General features: G+C 41.0%; 1 protein-coding gene across 4 annotated transcripts; it reads left to right on the top strand.

The window, feature by feature from the left end:
• Positions 1-860: 860 nt before the first annotated feature.
• Positions 861-25,002, top strand: LOC146580430 (B-cell scaffold protein with ankyrin repeats-like). 4 transcript variants are annotated; one of them, XR_014891271.1, is made up of 18 exons: positions 861-1,001; positions 1,703-1,793; positions 2,075-2,470; positions 5,673-5,806; positions 5,885-6,023; positions 6,288-6,430; positions 7,420-7,534; positions 8,295-8,491; positions 15,130-15,193; positions 15,447-15,668; positions 17,362-17,421; positions 19,028-19,215; positions 22,118-22,181; positions 22,341-22,370; positions 22,615-22,694; positions 22,857-22,909; positions 23,066-23,504; positions 24,211-25,002. XR_014891271.1 is itself a non-coding variant. In XM_085267179.1 (17 exons), exons 2-16 carry the CDS (start codon positions 1,781-1,783, stop codon positions 22,887-22,889), a joined length of 1,860 nt encoding a protein of 619 aa, XP_085123305.1. In that variant the 5' UTR covers positions 861-1,001; positions 1,703-1,780; the 3' UTR covers positions 22,890-22,909; positions 23,066-25,002. The 4 variants fall into 4 exon arrangements, 3 of the variants coding, with proteins under 3 accessions (XP_085123305.1, XP_085123304.1, XP_085123303.1); XM_085267179.1 differs by having other exon boundaries at positions 15,465-15,668; positions 23,066-25,002; XM_085267178.1 differs by having other exon boundaries at positions 19,031-19,215; positions 23,066-25,002.
• Positions 25,003-25,268: the final 266 nt, after the last annotated feature.

The raw sequence follows: 25,268 nt of genomic DNA, 5'->3' as shown, positions 1-25,268 counted from the left end.
ATAAATCAATATTTGCAAAGATAGCATGTGACAAAGTGAAGACAAAGAATTCACCTTTGACCCTTAAAGTGAAAGGTTCTCATGACTTTGTTATGCTCCAGGGTAATGTGGTTGCCAGGTTTGGGTATACATGTTCCCCAGAGGGAACGATCAAAGGAAATCAATATAAAACTGCTCCTATTGATCATTTTAATCATATGAAGAATCTGTTTTATTCTGATGTCAGTAACCCCTCATACAGCGACTGGATCTCAGCCCAGCTGAACACATACGGGAAAGACCTTTTTATACTGATTTTTCTTTATATTTTTCACCTGTCTGTACTTTGCCCTATCTAACAGACACATTTTCTGAAAATTAATTAATTAATTAATTAAAAGAAAATGATAGGAACATTCATTGTTCCATGAAGGTAAACCTTTTTTTTAAATTTCAACTACTCTATGTCTTTCCCACTGGCACCACCCTCAGGACAGGATCTGCAGCTTCACGTGTTTGTACACAGTGAGTCATTGATCTGAGGTCAGGTTTAAGGCCATTTTTATTTGACTACATGTTTTTAGGTGCTTGTCGCTTCATTGTCAACTATGTTCAGCTGGGCTTCCTCCAAATGCAGAATAGTTCATACAGAATACAATCGTTTTCTGTTTTAGTGGTTTCATCAGCGTAGTTTGGCAACAAAAAAATAACGATAATAAAAACAAATGAATAAATCTGAGTGAACCAGTCTGGATCTGCGTGTACAGGAACAGGAAGATCTGTGGCCGGTGAGTCACCAGATAGACGGAGCCAGTGATTTGCATGAAGGAGACCTCAACTTTCACCTGCTCATTTTCTCGACTTGTACATTTCAGTCGCCCATCTAACACTGAAAGGACATAAACGGCTGCAAACTGCTATTAATGAGACACCTGTGTGGTATGAGTCAGTTGTTTGGCAGGTGGAGGCAGTTAATGAAGCCCTAACTTTTACATTTCTCTCAATGAGAAGCTTTGCGCCTGGTAGGTCAGACAATCCTTTTCTTTTTTTAAACTTCTGGCTGTACGGGAGGCATTCACATCAGATCATTAATTTTAACACACCTCGGGTTCTAACACTTTGTTTTGTACCCAGGCTTAATTAAACTCCGGTCAAGTCTGTGACTCAAGCTCTGCTTGACGATGACCTTTTGTTGGTTTCTGTTTTCCTCTTTCGCTTACCTGAATGCCTACTTTGTCTTTATAAGGGATACCATAAAATTTATTTGGCATGTCTACGATACAACGTGATAAGGTGATACTCAAAAACGCTCCACACAAATTAGATTTTTCAGCATGAAAGATGTAAACAAACACTGACAACAATCTTTTTCATCTTAATGTGCCGCCCTCTTTAGATAATGTTTACTCCATTACCTCAGCATCGTGTTTTATTTATTATTATATGACTATAAATTTATAACTCCCTTTTACGCACAACACGCCAGCTTTTATGGTGTCAGCATCATTTTAAGAGCAAAACTAAACCTCTGATGTCCTTATCTCTTATGGTCTGTTGGGAAATTTCAAAGGACAAAAAGTAAAAAGTTGTGTAACTTCTCAATTAGACTAACTTCATAGCGTATATCAAGCAACTATTTATGTATATTTTAAGCAAAACATCAAAGCCTAACTTTTTCCTGGTCATCATAGCTGAGTCTTTGTCTGCTTTGGCACGGAAACAGCCTCTTATCTGCACGCCTCCTGACAATAGCCATCCAGTTACTGTGAAGTCAGCCTTGCACACAAGCAGCACCGCAGACATGAGCCACACAGGTAGGCTACTTTTTCATATTATTTATTAATTAGCCCATTATTACTATTTTATCTTGGATAGTGAAAAATGATTGTGTAGTATGTGATTTTTGTAGTTAATGCTTTTTGATTGATTTTGTTGTCATCACCAGATCAATAATTTCTGTATTTCACTTGTTTTTATATATTTAAATAAACAGGGATTACTTTGGCAGTTTACCTCTATGTGGCTCAGCTCCAGAAAAGTCTAGATAATGTTGTTTCATAAAATACTGAAACCATAACGTTTTTTCTTCATATAGCTGGGGATTTGCTGATCGTCTACGACACTGAGGCAAAGCAATGGGCTACCTACCTACAGTCAGTTTTCACTGGTCCCATCTCAGAGGCTGGGATCTGCTGCTATGACATTGCTGCAGCGACCAGTCCGAAGGGTGATTTCCTGAGGCTCGTCCAGTATACCTGCAAGCTCCTAATCCTTTCCAAGGGCTTGCTGGAGGGTCTTTGCCCGACGAAACGCTTCTTCCTGGGACGCCTGTTGAGTCCTGCGGCTCATGTGGTGGTTCTGCTATGTGGGGTGGAGAGCCTGAACCCCCTGCTAGAGCTGGTGCCTCTGAACGGTGATGAGTGCACGCAGATCTCTAGTGAACAAGACGCCTCTGAGTACCTGTCCACTGTGATGGACACTGTGAGAAAAGGTATGGAATCTTTTTAAAATCACTGACCATATATTGTGTTAGCACCATTGTCTTTAGCCTGGTAGAAGATTATAGGACTTGAGGAATGCTAATATTGGCTAAAGTGCAAAAGAATGGGTAAAAGCAAATCAACCACCTCCTGCAGAGTGGATAATGAGTAAAACTGAACTATTGGTATCTTTTATCATTGCCACCCCATGAGGTCTCTGATCTTATTTCATGAACCAGTCAGGTGTGAAATACCCCGCAACTCTGTCACATCTCATATTTTGAGCTCAACATCATTCCAACTGTTATTCCAGTCTTAACGCTACCTAGTGTTTCTCTAAAAATTATGTTTGAAGTTTAAGGTTTGAATTTGAATTCAAATAGCATGCAAAATATCTCAATGCATGACAGTTAAAAACAAACAGTTAAAAACATGTTTTTTGGCTCAGTGCTGATCTCAGCTTTGAAAACCCGGAACAGCTTTTTCAACCTGCCCTTCCTTTAGGACAAATGTCCTTGCTGTTCCCTTGTAATAAATGCGAGGAGAGACGAGTGCTCGTTATTTGCTAGAATGCCTGAGCAGCTTGGAAACCTGTTTACTCAGTTTTTTTTTTCATGAGAATTGTGCATTTTGAAGATCCAATATTTGTTAGGAGCAGCTGCAGAGACATCTTTGGTGAAACTGCGTGTATCACTACCATGTCCTCATCTGCCCCGCCAATTATCCTCTGCCTCCTTTCCCGTTTTTTTCCTAATTACACTATTTGTATAAAACCATAAAGTGGAGGAGTGGGCTTCTATTTAAACAGGTGTGGGAGCAGGAGGAACATTTGATGCAAATTCAGACACCACTGATTACTCATTGTGAGCCATGCAAATTCAATAGCACTTACAGCATTGCTTCATTGCAGCGGTACAGAGAAGTGGTTCAGAGCGGGAGCCTATAAACAGTTACACTTTAACCCAGAAGCACCTTCACTATTAATGCAGGATGAAGCTGTTTGTTTGTTGACACATGCAACAGACATGTGGGTGTTTGATAAGTGCGTACCCCACGTAAAGTAAGCGTACTTCTTTACTGGTTTCTGTACCTACATGCATCAGCGTCAGGCTGTTTCCAATGAAAAAGGAGAGTTTAGATTTTCTATTTCAAACACATGTGAAATCATCAAATTAAAAACTCTATTTACCATGCTAGGTTAGGTAAGTAAACGACAAGAGAACATCATGTAACCATGGCAGCAGGTCTATCAGTTTCTTCTGAGCACACCAATGTTTTGAGCAAAAGGCTAGCATTAGCATGCTAACATGCTCATACAGTATTTTTATCCCAGTATTATACCTGACAAAGTATACATGCAGCTGACCTGATAATTGAAGAACTGTCAACTTCTTTGCCATGAGAAAACCTTTGCAGTATGCTTTAGGTCATAAGCCATTCGGCTGAATCTGAGCAGAGAGCATAACCCTGTACACTTCACAAATCCTGCTACTTTTGTCAGCAGTCACATCATCAGTAAACATCATTGCCTTCATTCCCCTGGCAGCCATACAACCAATGTACAGCCTCTGCCAGTTTTTCCAGGTTTTACATGTTAGGACATGACAGCAAATCAACATCAAGTTCTCACCAGGTCTTAAAATTACACCCCACGATTCAACAGCTTTTAGCACCACCTTTAGCAGCTATATTAACTGTTTGCTGTATGTATTTTTCAGTCTCTCAAGTCATTATAGAGGAATTTCGGCACCCTCTTCTTTATAACGTTGCTTCAATTCATTGTGGTTTGTGGGCATTTGTTATGCACAGCTCTCTTAAGGACTCAGCATTTCAATCAGATTTAAGTCTGGAGTGTGACTTGGCCCAGCAGATAGATCCTTTTCTTTATCAACTATTCTGCTGCTCTGCTGGGGATCATTATCCTGTTGTGTAGCTCAGTTTCAGCCAGTTTAGCTGCATGACAGATAGCCTCCTATTTAAGTAATATTTTGGTATACAGAGAAGTTCATGGTCAACTCAATGACTTCATGTTGCCCAGATCCCATGGCTACAAAATAAGCCCAAACCATTACCCCTCCACTACTGTGCTTGACAGTTAGCATGAGGTGTTGATACACTTGGTTTTCTCCAAACATGACGCATTATGGATGACGTATTACATGCACATTATGACCAAACACCTCCACGTCAGTCTCATCTGTTCAAAGGACCTTATTCAAGAACTCTTTTGTTTTGTTCAGATGCAACTTTGTAGACCTAAGCATTGCTGCCATGTTCCTTTAGAGACACGAGCCTTTCTCCTAACCACCCCACCAAACAACCACCAAACAAATCACACTTGCTCAGTTTTTTTTTTATAATTGCACTGTCATGACCTTTAACATTTAGCATGCTAACTGAGGCACATAGAATCTGAGATATAGCTCTTGGGTTTATTTACAGTTTCTCTCAGCATTGTCAGCAATTTGCCGCGATGTCCACTAGTCTTCTAGGAAGACTAGAAACTGCCTAAGATGCCAGAGAGGAGATTATCAGAATGAAGTTATGAGGATGGTCTGTGGGAAGCTGGTGGCAAAGCCAATGTAAGCAAGAGCAATAGGCAGATTGTGGGTTGGCTGGTGAGCAGGTTAGTTAGTGGGTTAGTGAGAACCAATGAGTAGGCAAGCTTGGCAGGAGGTTTCTAAAGGCAGCAGATGAGTGTGTTTCCAAGGTGGCAAGGTTTTTAAGAGTCGGGAGCATAATGGTGACAATGTGAACTGCTGCAACCTTCTGCCTTGCTATCTCCAGCACCTGATTATCAAATGTGAAGCAGATCTAGGAACGATGGTTGAAGAAACAAAGAAAAACAGTATGACCAGCAGACCTCATATTGAGAGTTCACATACTGAGAGATCCACTGTGGTGCTGTACAGAGTCAGTATAGGTACATGCTTAGACATTTCCACAAAATCGACTGCAAGAAACTTATCCTAATGCTACAGGAATTCATTCTCTGCTAACCACCAGTGGCTCTATAATGCTGTCGACAACCATGACAATGTCTTTGACTGTCGGCAAGATATTACAGCTCGGGCCAAAGTGGCAGAACAACCATCTGGGATCTTCCAGTAACTAAAACACATGTTTCAGATAGCTACTGCTATTTGAAAAATGTGTTTTGTAGAAATTCTCAGTGCATAGTTCAGCATGTTATTGAGTGTCTATCTTTTTCAGCCTCAGCAGCAAATATGAACCCCATGACACACAAACCATCAGCATCAGAGCTGAAGGGGGTGCAGATGCAGTTGTCTGGAGCTGACAGCGCCAGATCCAGCATTATGGTGGTTCCTTCCAGAGTTCCCTGTGGGGTGAGAAACTCATCTAGTCATTAGTAAACCTTTTTTTTTCACAAAGCACATGTAACGTGTGTACTGTCTGTTTGGTAGAGCTCTATGGAAGTGTTCATTCTTCTAAAAAATGAGGTGGCTGGCTCTGACACTGAAGTTGAGTTTACGGGTAAGAGTCGGACGCTAAGAGTGAAGCCTCTCCGCTGGAATGAAAGGATCCTATGTGTCAGCGCCCCAGGTGAACAAAACAATAAAATACTGTGATGACTGTATGATTAATGAAGCTTTATTCTGTCTTGTGTGAAGCCTCTAAAGTCCTACGAAGTGATCTTCTTTGAATGAGTCATTTATCTTTGTATACAAGGGACTAAATAGTTGAACCAAGATAATAGGCTGTTTGCTAAAGTAACTTCTTGGCACGTGATAACAACTTGGTCACACACAAAAATCTTAGTATCTTCTCTGACCATGCCTGTGTGTTATCTGTGTGTTTTTACTGAAGATTTTCCAGCAGGAAATGTAGGAGTGACTGTCTACAGCGGTGGAGCACCGCTGAATGATGCACAGCTGCAGTACTACAACAACATCGAAGAAATCGCGTGTCTGCTCTCGAGGGTAACAGACCCTGTAGATTTCATGTGTCAGGTAAAGCCATAAATGATATGTGGGTAAAGAATAAAGAATAAATGCCTTATCTGAGTTTTAAAATGGGAAATTCCACTACTTCCCCCAGAAAGGATTAGTGCTGAACTGGGAAATTTTCCTCATTATACATACATCAATGATCTCTGTTGTTTCTATTTCCGCATCCTTTCTTTAGAGTCTGTTTCTAACTATTTTTACAGAGGTGGACAATTAAATTGAGGAACCATTAAAACAAGAAAACATTTGGTTTTTGTACTAAATAATTGTACTAAAGACTGGCTCTTAGCTCACATTATATGTGTGCACAGAAACAGCAGTGGGACTTCAAACATATAACACTTGCAAATATATTTAAATACCTGCAGTCAATCATTAACTTACTCATGTTTAGAGCACTTTTAACTGCTGTTCCAGACTCCCCCTTAACAATAGAAGTAACTCTTCTGAGGTACTGCGCAATGCTACTTAGTGACTCACGATTATGCAACTCACTCATCAAAATTAGTCAATCACTACCTCAGAACACAGCCTAAAAGTACAAAGATGTGGGAAAACATCCATTAGATTGAATCAGCATATTTCTTCTGGTGTTTTATGAACAACCATTCACCATCTCCTTTCTGAAATTAAAGGACAGCAGGTTTCAGCTGTCTTGGAGCCATGAACACTTGATTTGATTAGATCCCTTTTGCTGAAGAGGCACACTCGAGGCACGCCAGCAGAAGAATTTGCCAAGACAATCTCAAACTAAAGGCCCGGACACGCCTCTGATGTGTGTGTGGTTAAAAATCAACCTGGCACTTTTATGGTCTCTCTACTGTAAATTCAGTATAACATCAACAACAGTTCCATTGTACTTTTTTTTTAATCCATATGTTTAATTCGTTCATCAAATAAAAACAAAAAAGGCCTCCAGCCTGGTCATTAAGAGAAAAGGCTGCAAGCTTTTCTTTACAGCCATTACTCACTAGACTGTGTTTGCATTTCAGGCTTTTCAGGTGTCCTCTGTGAACACGCTGGATCAGAAACTGGCCTCCATGCTGTTGGAGAACATGCCCACGGGAGGCTTTCAAGGACTGCAGTGTGAAAACGCACCTGAAAGAGGTACAGCTCTCCATGGTGGATTGCTTAGTCTGAACTTTACATTAAAAAGCATCTGCTGAGTAATCGCAAAGACAGAAAAACCCAACCTGGTATATAAAATGTATAAAAACAAAACTCTTGTTTGATTGTCAGAAGATCCACAGTCCAAACCACAGTAGTTACACGATCCCTAATTGTGTGGAAAACATTTTTCCTTCAGACAGAAGCTACAAATCAATACGTCTAACGTGTAGCTGATACAAGCTGCGGCAGGTTATGACAACAGAAAGTGTCAGATCAGGCCATTTATATTAGGTGCCGCATTGCTGCACTATAATGTCTACCTAATTCTCTCTTTCCTGGCCATGTCTTGAAGCAATGACGTGAATTCAACATAATGCACACAGCTGAAATAGGTCCCACTTGCATCAAGCGCAGTATCCACTTTGAAAGGGGAAAAAAAGCCTTCCATTATTACTTGGCTCATTATGTGGCAGATTGATGGCTTCATCAGCCACTGAGATTGATTCTTAACTCTGTTGAAAAGGGCACAGGGAAATGTTGCCATGACAAACAGGTCAATAAGTACCTCCAAGCTGTCTTTCTTTGACGCTCCTGGATGTGTTAGATTACCCACATTGCACTAGATCGCCGTCAAGTTATCACAAGGCAGAGGTATCTGCTGCTATTACGTGATACAGCAGCTCATTTTCAATTTCAGCCTTAATGTAATGGATGGAAATTCCTTTCCAAGACCTAAACTCTCAAACATCCCCCGCAGAGCTCCACCGTGCAGAGGTGCCCTCGCTCCTCCACTTTGCCGCTCGGTACGGCTTCAGAAATGTCTCCAGCCTCCTCCTGCAGTGTCCAGGTGCTGTAAGAACACTCCGCACGGCCAATCGTCACGGACAGACTCCCGTTCAGATTGCCAAGAGTCACGGCCACACAGAGGTTCACGTCATACTGAAAGAGATGCTGGTAACTACGTCCTTATAAGACTTCTTTCACTCTCGCTGTGTGCGTTTCATCTTCTGGGCTCATATTGACTCTTATTCCATGTGGAATTGATCCTTGCAACAAGTTAGATCATGCTTCTGGGTTATTAACCTTCCATAGATGCAAGACATTCATAAGACATTATTAGAAAAATCACAATATCTGATTGCAGCTTTCCGGCTCAGTGATTTCTAATTTTAATAAAAAGCTGTGAATCCATTAATCATTGTTACAGAGCTGCTTGGATGTCATTTTAGGTAAGCTGAATTCCAGTTACTTGCTGACAGTTGAGGAAAATAGCAAGATAGACGTTTGTTCTTGAGATCTAAAAGCCGGGGTAAGCAGTGCAGCACTTAGGAATGCTCTTACTGAAATGAGTACGGCAGCAGGACAATAAGTGACTGGTCCCTTATCAATAATGAAAGGAATGGAGAGAATAGGAAGGATTGAAAGCGAGGAGGGGCGAACACACTCCCTCCTAACTTGCGTCTTTATATCCAGATCATGACTCAGTTAGCACATGGATGGTGGGCTCCCTCCTCCCATCTTCAATATATCTGGCCTGTGAGGTTCCTAATGGAACACCCCCACAGAGATTAGAAAGACGGTGTTTGTTCATGCGTGCACAATGGCTCCCAGCACAGGTCGTCTGCATACATTCAGACAATTAATGCGGCCGCTGATGTTAAAAATGTCCTTGCGTAACAGCTGCCATTTTGTCATGTTAATGCGGAGATCATCTTCCCGCTCAACCTTCCACTTCGCTGTGCAGACGCGCTCGCGCCTGAGCCGCAGGTTAGCCTCTCACGCGCTAATTAGAGGTAATCCATATTTAATAGATTCCTTGCGTGCACCTACCTCACTTTACTTGATAAACCTGTAGGATCACAATGTTCTTTCCGATACTAATTTCATTAGGCCGTGAGGACATTATTTATATATATATTTAAAAACAAAACAAAACCAAAAAACAAAGCAAAAACACACATCACGCACCCAGTGTTACAGAAAGGTCAGCGGGTCCTTTTTTTCCAGTGTGTAATGCAAATATTACACAACATTGCACATCTGCTGTCAGTGAACCTCAAAAGCTTTTCAGTGTATTCATTTTAGCCGGAGCGGTATATCTTTGGTACACTGTTGTGAGGTAGTCGAACATCAATTTTGAGCAAGGTTTGATTGCTCATGATACCCACAAGCTTCTTAAGTGAGGTTACCAAATCTTCCTACCTAAAGCTCTAAATAAAAGTGTTATTTTGTATCAGTAAGGATAAGTATGTTTTCCACAAATGTCCACAGAGGTGCACTCATTCTTATGAAAACAAATAGTGTTTCAGAGAGAGACACCTCAAAACCTGAATAGAAACATCAACATTTATGTATATATAGCGCCAAATCACAACAAGCCCTTTGTATAGTAAAGGTAAAGACCCCACAATAATACAGAGAAAATCCCAGCAATCAAAAAACAACAACCTTTGAGCAAGCACTTGGTAACAGCGGAAAGGAAAAACTCAATTTTAACAGGAAGTTGAACAGAACCAGGATTAGTTAAGGGCAGCACTGCGGGCGAGGGGAAGAAGACAGGACATTCAACAGCATGTATTTTATCCTCTCTTCCTTCTCTCATCCCAAGCAGTCACAGCAGATGGCCCCGCCCCTCCCTGAGCCTGGCTCTGCCGGAGGTTTCTTCCTGTTAAAAGGGAGTTTTTCCTTTCCGCTGTCGCCAAAGTGCTTGCTCATAGGGGGTCATATGATTGTTGGGTTTTTCTCCATATGTATTATTATATATAGGTCTACCTTACAATATAAAGTGCCTTGAGGCAACTGTTTTTGTGACTTGGCGCTGTATAAATAAAACTGAATTGAAAAACACAAAAATCCCCACAAAAGGAATAAAAATAAAATCAGCTTAAGAGAAGATGATGAGCTTTGGGCTTATTCAGGTAACTTCAGGGCTAACTGTGTGTTTTCATATTGTTAACCTCTTAAGAGATTGCAGACATCACCTGCTCCAGAACAGGTTATGTTCCAGCGATCCTTATCCGTTTGTGACTGGTCAGATGTCACCCCCTTTTTATGTGAACACACTCATAGCTAGATCGATAAATTCTGGGTTATCTTATCAAGCAGATAACCAGCTTCATGTGACAGCACAAACTAAATACACTCTGTGGGGAAGAGGAATGAAGCACAGATATACCAAACAAAAGAACAACAACATAGAAAATATACTTCAAAATAAAAGAGGAGGTAAGAGACACAGACAGGGAGGCACAGAAGACAAAGAAAAAAGAAACAGAGGAAAAAATAAAAGCTACGGCAGCCAATCAGACAAATTACAATCAGGTTGTTTCAGACATACTTAATGCTCAGTCAGAAAATGTCAATTTCCCCTCATCTTTCCTTATGATGTCGAAAACATTTTTGCTTTATTAATGCCTCGGCCTAACCTATAGAAAGCCCTGGCACTCCAACAGCTGTTGCAAATGTATTTATCCCCCTGGCAACGCTGCTAATTGAGAGTGAGTGCATAGTGAGCGAGGTTCGATCAGAGCGGTCTAGCGGGTGCTCGCTGTGAGTGTACAATAAGTCGTTGGAGCGGAACTGACAGAGGAGCGGTCGAGTCATACGGAGGTCTATCAAAAAGGAGTCTATAGCTACAACCTAACAGACATCAGATACAGCACACAGACGAAAGTGTTATTTCTTGGCAGTTTTTATTGGAGGGTATTCATCTCGACAGCTAAAAACAACACATACTGTGCTTGCATGTGGCCTGGAGGAGAAATTATGAGAGCCATGATTGTGTTGTGGGTTTTGTTCCTTTTTTTTTGTCCTCGGTTCATTAAATCATCTGCAGTGTTTCCCCCCACCACCTCCAATTAATCAACCCATGATGCATCAGTGATTTGGGCGTCAGCGTAGCAGCACTCTGTCAATAAATCCTAGATGGATTGGCCCCCTGCTTCATAGACGGGCCGAATCACTCACAGGGCCTGCGTTAGATCCACTAGTCTGCCCCGGCACCACACTTCTTTGTTAATTAGCTGTGAACTGCTCCAGAGGGGAAAGCTGAATTATTCAGGGAGAGCATAACTAGAATACAAATATAGAAAATGCTCCGCTGGTATCAACAATGTTTATGTCCTCAGACTGCAATGTGCTCACTCAATTACTTACACAAGCCAGCATATTCCTTATTTAATATTTCAGAACTGGGTCACAAATCTGGCTGAGTGTCACTTGGCATTTCGATGGACTCTGTGCTCATGCTGCAAGATTTCGCTGTGTGCGCTTTGAGTGCAGAGCACAACTCGATAAATACAAATCAGCTAGCAACTTCACCACCCGAAGGCTACAAAGAACGTTTTATGTGTTGTTCGTGTATCCACCTATTCAAATTCACAAAATCCAAATTAGGTGACGTCCTAGACTCTGGTCGTGAGATTTGTTATATCAGCTGACCATATTTTGCATAAGGTGTTTGGTTTATTAGTAACTGCACGGTAATATGCGTCAGCTCCAGAGATTTGCTTAACATTTGCATATTCCTCAAGTAAAACGCTGTTTTACCACTCATTACCAGACTATATGTTGCATATCCATTGCACTTCACCAAGCACTTATTCCTCCGGACTAGCATAGCTGGTTTAGAAACACTTGAAATATATCAGCTACTGGATGGAGCTCCATCAAAAGCTTTTGCAGATATTAACAGGTTGAAGAAGCCTGAATTTAGCAATCCCCTGAATTCGTACATCGTTCAGTCAGCTTGACAAAGTTTCTAGTGAAACAGATTAGGTTGTTGTTGTTTTATCTCACAGTCCTACATGATGAATCTCTCGACTTTGTTTCTAATTAGCAAATGTTGGCATGACGATGTTATTCAGCATAGTATGGTAAATATTGATAGAGACATATATGCGTAGATATGGCAGTGGCTATCCATTGAAGCACCTCTGCACTCTAATTTCTAATGCACGTCTGTGGAAACACAGATCTCTACACAGTGAAATCACAACTAGATTCAAACTTACTCAAACTGTATTTATGATATGGGGTATACTTGGCTAAAGTAATGTGGTTTGGTGGTTATCACTCTTGCCTCACAGCAAGAACGTCCTGAGTTTGAATCCACCATGTGGCCTAGGTCTTTCTGTGTGGAGTTTGCACGTTCTCCGTGTGTCTGTGTGGGTTCTCTCCGGGTACTCTGGCTTCCTCCCGAAGTCCAAAAACATGAAGTTAGTGGGGTTAGGTTAATTGGGCTTCCACCTGTTGGGCTGGTGATTCTAAATTGCCCATAGCTGTGAGCGTGAATCGCCACAACCCTGAATTGGGTAAGTAGAAGAAAATAGATGAATGGATGAGTTTTTGTACAATAACGCTTATGTTACAGTCGACTTATGTTGGTAGTAACATAAAAGTTCTAAAGTGTTAATGTTGTATAATGTTTTCAGTGAACATTACAACTCTAGTCAAGCTTTTACTTTGCATAGTCTCTTCTTCTCACTGTTCCTTAGTCCACATGCCTTCTAACTAACAGAAAACGAGTTCATCTGAACACCCACGTGCAGCTTTACACATTTCTTTAGCGGCGTTTCAGGTATACACTGAGATGCTAACTGTATGCCATGCGAGTGCCATGGAAATCAATGAACAAATAATTAATAGTCTCATTCAGGACAAAGTAACACATATGATGAGCCATTAGAAAATGTCACTATCAGTATCTGTCTGATACGCACTTTCGCTAACATAAGCTAGTGCTAGCTTAATTTAGTTTTGGGGCAGTCACTTAGCATCAAGTCACCTTTAAAGAAGGATAAATTATTGATATATCAAAGTAGGCATTTTCTTTACAGTAAAATGCTGGTTTAAAAAAAAACCTTCTCCCTCTGGAACATTATTCCCAGTTGTTTGTTATTTAATATAAGAATAGGTCAACTATGGTAAACATGTAACCGACATCTTAGCATTGCCACTGACAGCAGATTGATGTAAGCACAACTGATTTATGCTTGCTGTGTTAGCCTTCAATAATACATGTTTGGCTTTGTGTGAAAAGAAAAGTGCGAAGGTAACACATTCCTGAGCAAAATTAGCTTTACAGAAGTGTGAAGTATTTATTCGCCAGCTCAACTAGCTGTTCTATGCCAAAAAAAACAACAAGTTGGACAGATTTTTAACTGCACAGCACTTGTGTGATGTTCAGCTTTACACTTTGCAATCTGCCACACATCAAACACTCCCATGCTGACACCAGTATGCAAAAAGATAGCGAGCACGCTAAAGCTGAGAGCCGAGCGAAGAGCAAGCTTGTGAATTGGCCATTTCAGCCGTTAAAGGCAGATTTACGGCCCTTATCCCATGTTAGATGTATACTGTCTGGACTGCGGCAGTTCATATTGAATTTGTCTGGAATGAATGGGGCTTCTGCAGTTTCAGGCATCTTTAAAATGATTTAGCATTTGTGGTTAGTAAACAAATACCCCTCCTCGGTCCAGAACTACCCCTGAAAATACCACACTGTGCTTCGGCACAGCATCTGACTATTAAAATTCAATGATCGAGTGGTGGTAATTAACCCGTCCCTTCCACCTGTTGGGCTTGTTATGAACCTCTACTGTTAAGTAATGCATTCATGGCAGCCAATGTGTAATTTGCAGTACTCGGAACAGTGCAATATTCTAATTGAGTCATGATTTGCTGTGTTGCTTGGGAACGGCACACGCAGCAGGGCGGGTTATATGGTGGATGTTTTGATCCAAATGAGCTGTATCTCATGCATTCTGCAGATTTACATTGCTGCATTCACAATGTATCCTCGTAAAGCGGCAGCGGGGTCAGCTGTAATCAGTAGATATTATTGCATATTCACTCTTTCGATGGAAAAGCTACAATGCAGTAAAAGCTGTTTTTATTTAAAAATGTAGTGGTACTGTCTGTTTTTTTTCTGTTAGCCATATCAGAATGTGCATCTCTATCAGAAGTTGAAATATGGCAGCAAATCATTATCTGTTTCTCATCCTAATTATAGATGCGGTCTGATATGGAGCAAAGGGGTCTTGAATTGCTCACTAAATGATATGTTTAGACTGAAAAGGGAAGATAGTCTGATTTCATAATTACCCTGATCATACCCCTGTCTGTCCCTCAGCGTGCTATTAGCGAAGAGGCCTAGTCTGCTGCAGCTTTTGTTGTCAGAGAGAAAACGGGTTTCTGTTAGCCAGCAGGCGGGGTAACAAGCACACCTCTGTAATTCACATTATGGCCCCCTGAAATTGCTTTTCCACAAGTCCTAACAGATGCAGTGAGAAAGCTCGATTAATAATCTGGACGTTTGTCACAGCTGACATGAAATGCTGAATATCAAATCAGTGCACGGAAGAAGATATCAGCCTGTGGTGGTGTGTGGAGAGTCATCTGTGCTCTGAGCTTTCAATTTCTAAGCCTAAGAACGCAGGTGAGAAAAAGAGCCGGCGGGCAAAGTAGGGAGAGCGAGCTAAGGAGTAATCCACATTTTGCTGCACTGTATCACAATGCAAGACAAATATCCTTTAAAGTGGCCTCCTGGACGGGCGCAAGAAATGCATCTCGGTGTTCTGTTGTTGTTGCAGAATATGTCTGGCTCAGGCGGGGACAATGACGATACCAGCGTGTACGAAATGATGTGCAGTGCAGGTGAGTGAGCAACTGATGGGAAGTGGAGGGAGGGCAGAAGGCAAGCCAGTAATGGAATTGTTTTATGCCCCCCGGCATATGATTACACTGTGTTTCCTTTCATTTCGTTTCCCCTCAATGATGGGGACATCGTGTAGCATTGCTTCTGATCAGCTGTGAAATGACAAGTGGCCAAAAAAACAAAACAAAAACGGCATGTGCAGCATCCATTATGATTCTGAGGCTTTAGTGCAGTAAACACTCTGTGTGTCAGGGAATCTTTCCATCACAGACACACAGAAACTGCAACAGGTGGAGGAAAAAGAGGGGGAGGATGAAGATCTCTACGCACCGCTGGGGGTGAATGGTGAATACGACACCATCCTGAATTCAGCTAAAGCAAAAGCAGTGGTCATTGCCAACCGCCCACCAGCACCCACACCCCGGCCTGAAGGCACCCAGTTGATGGACAGCAAAACCCCTTACATCACTCAAGGTAACTTGAGACTCTTTTCTTGCATCACTCATTCAGACAGATACAATAGTGATGATTATGATTCTGAGTTATGCAGGATGGGGGGAGGAAGGGCCTGGAATGTGCATCGCCACCATCAGCAGAGCGCTGCAGAGCGCTGAATAGAGAAAAGAGAGCTTGCTTTGTGATGCAGTTTGTTTTGATTTCAGAAACCGCAAGAACATAGTCGCTCCCCGTCACAAAACAAACACGAGCGAGTCTGGAGAAAGACCCATTTGCCTGCCTTGAGAGCCCGCAGTCCCTAACTGTTCAATTACAGCTGTGTGAATATTTCATGAAGATGAAACATCCAAAAGTGACTGGTATTATCAAGGCTTATAAATCATTAAAACAGCTGTGGCTTCTCTTTTTTCCGTCTCGCAAATGCAAAAATGAACACGCGGGGCCGCAATTAATTATTACCGCAGACAATATTACGCCCGCCTCTCGCATTCACGTGCATTCAAATAGACGAAACTAATTAGAGCGGCTCAGTAAATAGCTCCCCTTTTTTTTTCTTTAGTGAGCTTGCTTGTATCTACTGAGCCGACCCCGTTCCCGGTGGGATTTACGAAGCAAAACAAGGAATTGAGTGCACCACTGAGTTCTCTGCACCCCAACCATCCTCTCAGTAATAGAGAGGGAACTACCGGGCTGCCATCTGCAACCAATCTTGGCCAGATCAAGGCCAAGTCAGCCAGAATAAGTCATTACACATGTTTTCCATCGTCCTTGTCCCCAGAGCGCACAAGAGAAAGGAGAGGGATTTTGAGGTTTCCATCTATTGAGACAGAGGAGCTTCAAACCACACAAGGATCACATTTTGCCCCTAACTCCCACCACCGCAGTCAAAGATGTGAGGGCAGAGATGAGGCTCGGTGGAGGATTAGGCGACGAGCCAGTTATTGGAGAACACGGCACAAGTGGAAACACTGAGGAGTCTTCTTTTTGTTAGCAGCGACATCTCGGGCTCAGTGAGACTGAAAACGTGAATGAAATTCAATCCCATGGGCAGGCAGTTCTGCACATGCAACATACATGGACACGCCGAGGCCGAATGAAGCCACAAAGCCGGGCTTGTATTATGAGCGAGGCAGGAAAGAGAGGTCGTGTTTGAGCGTGAAGTGGAAAAGAGGAGATGCTGTCACAGAGGACGGAGTCAGAGGCTGGGATTATCTTCCAGGGTGTGGATGCTGAATTTGAAATCCAGCGTTGGTCACACGGCCGCAGCTCCCCCGCCTCTGACAGCTAAAACAGTGCAGTCTTTCATTCAGAGAGCTGACAGGAAACCAAAAGCATCATTCAGAGTGTCTAACTCAATTCAGAGCTCAACTGTGTCTCTTTGCAAAGAGCCAAGATCCTGCATTTTTTATTTTGAGATTTTTAAACATATATTCAGATGTCACTACGTTTGTCATTTCTGAAACAGTGCTGGATGGTTTTTTTTAAACTAAGCTACGAACAAGCCACAAGCAGGGTGCTTTGAAATAAGATCATGGCTCCATCGTGTGGCAGGACAGTTAAAATGCAGGCACAAATTAGAAAAAAATTTAAGATTCAGATCTGGTTTTCATCATTCTAGTAGTATTATCTAATAAGATAATTAGTGGAAAATTACAGAGATATTTACCACATTATTAGCACAATGTTACATAAAACTGTTGTGCATCAACAGTGTTCCAGAGGAAGAAAACACCAGGCGATGGAGATCTGTACTCACTTCCCTCTAAACAAGGTAGGTGTTGAGTAATATATAGTAATAAGAGCAATAAGTAACATGTGATCAATGTGTACAATAGTCATTTAGTACAATATTTAAGGTACGTGGACTTTACTTGAATATTTGTATTTGTAACATCACTAGGAAACCAGTGCTAACCAGTCGTATGTGATCATTTACAAAAAGCAGCGCTAATCCTGTTTCATCATATACAATTTGCCCTTCAGTTGGTATCATTTAAATGCATACACACTTTATTAGGTACGCCCTGTCAGTACTGGGCTGGACTCTTAAATTGGTTGCACTAATGAACAGTTGAACAAGCGGACCAACAAAGTGGCTTCTGGGATATGTGTGTATAAACTGGACCAGAGGTCGGCAACCTTCAACATCAAAAGAGCCTCTTTAGCCGCAACACAGTCAGATGGATAACAGATGTAATCTTTTTTCCTATTGTTTCGTATAGTTTGCAATATTTTTTCGTTCAAAGCTCACATGAGCCACAGCTGAAGGGCGCGCGAGCCAGGTTGCGGACCCCTGAACTAGAGCTAGAACTCCATGAACTACTGCTGCATGAAGACATTCTTCCGATAGCGTTCCCTTATTTCTGCCTGTGTGCTGCTTTAAATAAGCTTTGACCACTGAGATATCCAAACATCTGCATCTTTCAAACTCCATGCCCTCAGTGATGCAGACTTCCTGCTAAAAATCTGCAGTCTCCAGACCCATGCTGAGATAATCCTGAAGATATATCAGGGTTTTATTCTCAGGCTTGACTAAGCAGTCGCCTGCATACTAATGCAAGTAGCTTTGATATGTTTTGCCGCTTTACTCTTTGCTTTGTTTGGGACAGACAGTCGCAGTTCATTAACTTTGAAACAAACAAGCCCTGCAGCTAGAATAAGCAGTTAATGCTTTTTTTCATGCTTGTGATGTCTTTAAACAGTTGCTTGTATTTCCCTCTTTGGCTACGACTGATATCATCACTTAAGATTAGATGTGCCAATCATTTTTTTAATAAATACTTTCCTCTAATTTTTTGTTGTAATTTTTTGTCTATTAAAATTACCTGCTGGATGATATAAGTTAATGGAGACGCTATGAAATAATTTGTAGTGTTCTGTTAAGCAGATTAATATTCCAGTAATCAGCATGGGGAAGGCAGTAATTAAAGCAGCAGTGTAATGGGTACACACGCAGTAAAAAAGGCAATAAAATGATTTAAGCAAAGCCACATGCTAAGAAGTTTAAAAAAAAGGATGAACTGCAATGGTGAGCACCTACAGAGAGATGAAGCCATTTGTCTGCCTCGCTGTTCCATTAGTGACACTGAATGACACGTCCACAGATCATCACACTCGCCACGAAAATTACTTACAATCTCGGTGACTCACAGACATCACAGATGTGCCGAGCGAACTCACATTACCCGACTATGGATACCAGCTGCTTTGGTATTATACTCGGGCTTTTCTTCCTTCTATCTTCTCCCAACTAGAAATCAGCTATTTAATTTATGGGTGGATATTTTAGGACTTACATTATGATTATTTTATAATCTACAGCAGTAAACATGTTGAAACGTTCCTGCTTATTGTTTTTATGGGCTTGTCGTTTACAGCAGCACGCGGGCGAGAAGGCAGTGTCTCTACCACCTACGACACCTTTGTGCCAAACCAGATAGACGGGCTTCAGCAGCTCATTGAGTTCCAGCAGCAGGTGAAGGCAGGCTCGCTTACTGTGGACGAGGCTCTCGAGCTCTTCAGCGACTGGCAGCACGTTCAGAAAGACTTGGATGCCAAGCAGCAGGTAGGATCGCTGCACGCTCTGACCGAACTCACATGAAGGGATCTGAAAGAAGCAAGCAGGTCCACACACGATACAATACAAATACTGAATAATCAGGCAAGTGTGGTATGCATCTGGGGAACCATGTGTCACAATAAAGAAAACAGTCCCTCGGGTTTTAAAGATCTCTGTAGGCCAGAAAAAAGAAAGAAGTGAAGAATCGCTGATTCAAAATAGGGTTTCTGTTATGAATTGTACAGGAAGCCAGAGGGGCCAAAAATATGACAAACTCACATTTGAAGGGAAGGGTTTCTTATTTTCAGCAGCATGTAAATTTTGACATGGTACTGTTTTCTAGTATTGTTACGCACCACAAAGTAGCAGAAATGATGTTTACAATATCTGGCTGTCGTTTTTTTCCTGTAGCTACTCTATTTCGTCAACACCTGCAACTCGAGGAGCCTCTACGCACACATTCTTCAAACACCAAACTGCACATATCACATGACCTGGGTGGTTTCAGCTGTTGTGCCTTAAAAAATAAGTCTGTCAAATCTAGAGCTTTCGGCAAGCTACCCTGCATCGGCATCTTATGTTGTTAACCAAGAAGGCAATGATAGAGAGAGGGAGAGCAGTTTTTAATAGCTCCGCAGTCCAGTTTTGAGGGTTATTTTTATCTAGTATTTTTTTGGCATTCTTTATAAATTCATAAATAATAATGTGAAACTTGTGCAATCAAAATACTGTAACAGCTATAGTGAAGGATTTGAAGCACAACACAAGTTACTTGCTGTTAAGTTCCAGATAGGGGAATGATGGGAAGGTGTATCTGTTCGTTATCAGGTAGCTGTGCAACACTAGGACACCAGGGTAGGAAAGGAATGTAGTTTTCCACCAACAAGGTGATTCCCAAAGAGGTTTTAGCCGTAAACTTGGCATGCCTTGGCTTGATGTGCCATCCATCCATAAAAAACTTCAAAAAACTGGAGAAGTGGGGGGAAAAGAAGAAGTGACAGGCCTACAAAAAAAAACTATCTACAGAAAGTGAGCAGTACAGAAAGTTAAGTCCTTAAGAAATAGAAAAAAATAATCCACCAAAGACCTAACACAGGACATGAGATGCATCTGGACCTTCCATCTAATGGTTTCAGTGGAAGGATAGCTGTCAAGAAGTTTTATTTAGGGAAGGGAAACAGGAAGAGACTGTATGCCAATTTGGACGTAAAATCAGTGGCAAGATGTCTTATAGAGTAATGAATCCAAACTGTGAGAGTCTACAGCCATCTGTAAAACAGGGTGGAGGCTCTGTCATGGTTTTGGTCTGCATTTCAGCCAGTGGTGTTGTAGATCTTGTCAAAATTGGTGGAATTATGAACAAAGAAAAGTACCATCAGATTTTGATCCACCATACAATTCAACCTGAAAAGTGTTTGATTGAAAAGGGCTTAATTTTTTAGCATGACAGTGATCCCAAACACCCTGATAATAAAGTAAAAGCATAACTGGGTAAAGGAAAACACAAATAATGGAACATAATCAGTCATGTATTGGCCTCCCCAGAATCCAGACCTCAGCATTACTGAAGCAGTGTGGGATCATCTTGACAGAGAACAGAACAAAAGGCAGAAAACATCCAAAGAAGAGCTTTGAATGTCCTTCAAGAAGCCTGGAGAACTATTCCTGATGACTACTTCACCCTTATGCGTTTGTGTTTTGACTTTTTGCTGCCATGATGCCAGGTCTCTCTTGGAAATTAGATTTGAATCTCAATGAGATTTTTACCTGGATAAAAAAAGGATTATTGACAAGACAGCTTGCCTCAGAGCGTTGTGTGTGTGCAGGAAAATAAAGGTGGTCATGCCAAATACTCACTTTCGAGCTCGTTAGAATTGCACAAACTCCTTATACACTTTCCAGTTATGTTTTCAGGTTTTTGAATAAATTGCTGCAAAATATAAAGACATGAAGGGTGTTTTGAGACTTTCGCACAGTACTGTAAATTTCATCAGGACTGCAGTTAATTTACAATGAAGTGCTCGGGCTCAATCTGCCTTAACAAACCTTTTTCACCTAATACTTTCTGGCACGTCAGAGTAGGAAATAATAAAACAGATGATGCGCTAATTCCATGTACCTGCTTTTATTTCAGGGTCCTGGTTTTGTTGGCTCGCCATCTCATTTTTGAGACACATTTTTAATGTTATTAGTAACACCTGTGCTTTTCCTGTTGAGGCAAGTTATAAGGTCTGGTCTACGGTGCGCTGCTGTGCGTTACACAGACAGGTTATGAGGTTGTAAAACAGCGGTAGACGCCTTTGTAGAAGCTAAAGGAATTTGTTTCCCGCCTAACACTGAAGTCAAGTCACAATACCTGCAAAATGTAAGACTCGAGGAGAAGAATGAGTAGAGCAACAGAGATCACACTGTATCAAAGTCCGACTAAAGAGTCACCAGTTCTGCTACACAAATTTTCAATATTTGATATAAGGAGCTTTCACCTGGGCATTTCAGCACTAACTCTTACTACTTTTCACATCTTATAACAGACTTAGTGATAAATGATCAAGGTAGCACCTTAACATCAACATCATCAACAGTTAAAAGTATATTGCTCTCTGAAATGCAGCGCAGTACAGAGAGCAGATTTATTGGTCTGCGGACTAATATCGTCAGTAAAACTACCTCCACCCTTTTGTTCTGCTCTGTTGTTGCATACTTGGACTATATTTGCAGTATGTTTTCCACTGGACCTCCACGAAAGCACCGAAAGATTTATGATGAGTCTGTGAAACGCGCTCTTTTCTTTGTCTTAGCCAGTGTAAACATAACACGGATCCATCATGGAAATCTCAGAATGTATAAAGACCTGGATGCCTTCTGTACAGTCAGTCTAATACTGAAGCACTGATCTTTGTCTCTACAGCAGAAGCTGAGCCATCTGAGAGCCACTATCATAAACAACAGAGAGGCAGACGACAGCGTCTATGGTAAATATTCACATTCTATGTGGGCTAAACTGTGCTGTCATCGCAGAGACTTTTTGGTTTTCTTTAAAATATTAAGTATATGGAATAAATAACCCCGGTACAAATGAGTGTATTAAACTGTATACTGTAAATGGCTTAAAAAGTCTTCTCTCCCTACAGATAAAATCAACATCGTTCATCACACGGCAAGTAAGTCTTTAAAAACTTATCTCAGCGCGCGCAGAGGAAATCTGTGTTTGCATGCCTTTGTAGTTTCTCGAGCTCCAGTCGCAGTGCTGGGAAATTAATCCTCCGGGAAGTGTTATTAAATCAAATCCCCAGTGCCTTGTGTTTTGATCTAGTGAGTTTCACCAGCGCTAAATGAGAGTCCTTTATTTTCTTTTACCGAATGATTCTCTGTTCAGCAGTGCATATTGGATAATTTCTCCCCCAGGTGTTGCGGTGAATGGAAGTCAAAGAGGAAACCAACCAGCAGAGTCTGATTTTTACAGCAAGCCGCTTAAAGCACAGCAGGTACGTTTACCTCACTTGCAGTAGGACAGTTTGGCTCAGCTGCATTAATATATCATTTAATCACATCTGTTGATTATTCTGCTTGAAACAAAAAAAATACTGTACACTGACGTCCCAGTAAGCAAATATAATAATGCAGCAATTCACCAAATTCTTTTGCAGACGGCTTTTTTCCGAAAATCCGAAAAACGGTGAATGCAAGTCCTATATCGATTGTGAGTATGAAATCCACTTCTTTGATTATTTAAGCCAGAATCATATTTTCTGTTTGGCTCCAAAGACACTATTAATATTCTGTTCAATTATGACTTTTAGCTGCTGTGATCTGTTGTAATACATAAACACGTTTGTTTCTTTGTTTTCTCTTTCAGAGAAATAAGAAGTAAAAAGGATGTTACACAGTCCACATCCAGCTTAACCCTCCTCTTATAGGATAACTTGTATCAGTGCATTAGTTTGAATAATTATATGTAATATACAATACAATGAAAGGTTTTTAGCATCATATAGTTTTGCTTTGTGAAAACTTAGATGTTAGTATTCCTGTAATTTTGTAGATTAAACTGCTTCTAACAGTTTTTTTGTTACTGAATTTGCAGCAATTCGCTCACAATTGTAAATGTTTAAACTAAACCACAATTTTAATAATTAGTGAGGAAATTATGTGTTTCTCATTTTTATGAGCTTCTTCTCTAGAGAAAGGCAGCGCTCACGCCAGCAAGTCTCGGCCTGTAAAACCTCCAAATGTTTCCCTCTAGAGGGCGTCATATCTCTAGATATGGCTATCGCACCCACAGTCTGAAGACATCTGTAAGTACAGATGCACCTGTGACCTCCTATTGACTGGGTGGCAAGCTTTGGAAAAATGTATCCATACATGTTGATGTATGTAATCAGAAGATGAGCACATCAATTAATTACGTCTTGCTGTGGCTGCAAACACGAAGCATGTGTTCGATCTTCGCGTCAGCCAAGAAATGTCAATATGAATCTGAAGGAAAGAAAATGAAAGCTGTAAGCCGGCTTACTGCGAAGAGCAGAAATATTAGTCATGTTAGGGTAAAAGAAGGCTTGATGTTGCCGGGAAAATCATTTTGTTTAGCTGCCACAATGCAGCCATCTCTGTGTTTTACAAATTTAATAAATACCCTCTTAGAACGGCGCTTTTAAATCACGTCAATCACATTTGTGAACAGCAAATATTTACGGTACATAGTTGTCAAAAATCTAAATTTGCTGTGATTTACACACCCATTCAGGAACTGGCACATATGAGCACACTCTTTCTCACGCTCACAGACACCAGTTTGTTGGTATAGCCCTGCCTGTGCTTGAATGAATGAATAAGATCTGCATGGGGAATTCAGTGAATGCATGGCTAAATCCAAGCTCAGTCTTGAAACCCAGGCAGAGGCTGAGCTGTGTGCCAACAAAGCAGCTGGGTACACGCCGGGCACATTTTTCTGTTCAATCATGCTCTTTGTGAATAATATGTATTAATGCCGTCTCTACTTAGACCTGCCAGTTAGCCTTTGGAGATGATCCGGCTTCGGGACCCCATGGCATTCGAGGCATATGTTTGCCTGTCACCTGCTGCGTTTATTTCAGTCCGTGCATCGGGCACGGCCATCGAGATAGGCCTCAAATCATTGTGTATGCAAATTTCTGAGCGCCACCACATGGAATAATTCCCTAGTCAGAGAGACAAGGAGATAGGGAACTTCAGTGTCATGCGTTGCCCACACAAAGCATGCTTCTGTATGTGGGCAGCAATACATCAAACACACGATCAAAGACTGACAAACCCTGTACTCTGCATCCACTTTGAAAAAAGAAATTCTTGTGATGTTTCTGAAACATAAATCTACACACACACTTCCTACATTGATCGTATATGTTATTTAACTGACCGAAATGACACTTTCTGTATTTCTCTATTCTGTAACTTTGTTTCTTTTTGGTCACAAAAGTGGTCACACTTCATACAATTGTGAGTTGGAGGTTTGTTTTTTTTTTACCAAATGTGTATTTTACTATAAACATTTGAAATCTCTAAAACATTTAATTGCATAAATGTATATATATGAACATGACTTCCAAAGAGCTATACTACTGTGCTGTGCAAATTTTAGTAAAAGTATAGACATTTAAACAATAAATCCACAATACATGTAAAATGGCCTCCAAAGTTTTTGCTAGTACATTGTCTACTTTTTGCAGAAGTTTTTGGGAATTTCCATAAATAGTAAAATTCAATGCATTGTTAAAAAAAATCCATAAATATACAATAAAAATCTAATTACATTTCAAATAGTACTAAATAGTAATGCACTTTATTTTGTTTTTTTTAGGATATATTTTCAAGCACTCTATGTATAAATCATAGACTAGGCTAAATAAAAGATACTATAGCATCGCACATTGCTTTGTAAAGTCTGATTTAAAAACTCAAATTTAACACAATGGCAAACTTGCCAGAAGTGACCATGTTTAGAAAAGATGGTGTAAAGTTTTCCACTAATGCTAGCAAGTTTGGCTAGCAAGGCTAAGTAGCTCAGTAAAATACTAGAGCTC

Source organism: Mchenga conophoros, linkage group LG3, assembly GCF_057382185.1.
Source record: "Mchenga conophoros isolate Kocher_MC1m ecotype Shallow Benthic linkage group LG3, M_conophoros_male_GT1.1, whole genome shotgun sequence".
Taxonomy (NCBI): domain Eukaryota; kingdom Metazoa; phylum Chordata; class Actinopteri; order Cichliformes; family Cichlidae; genus Mchenga; species Mchenga conophoros.
This window is presented reverse-complemented; position numbering and strand designations above follow the sequence as displayed.

Coding starts and splice junctions, on each gene's coding strand:
- LOC146580430 (XM_085267177.1), top strand. Junction 17,422..19,027: donor CTCACTTCCCTCTAAACAAG/GTAGGTGTTGAG, acceptor TGTCGTTTACAG/CAGCACGCGGGCGAGAAGGC. Junction 22,182..22,340: donor GGCAGACGACAGCGTCTATG/GTAAATATTCAC, acceptor CTCTCCCTACAG/ATAAAATCAACATCGTTCAT.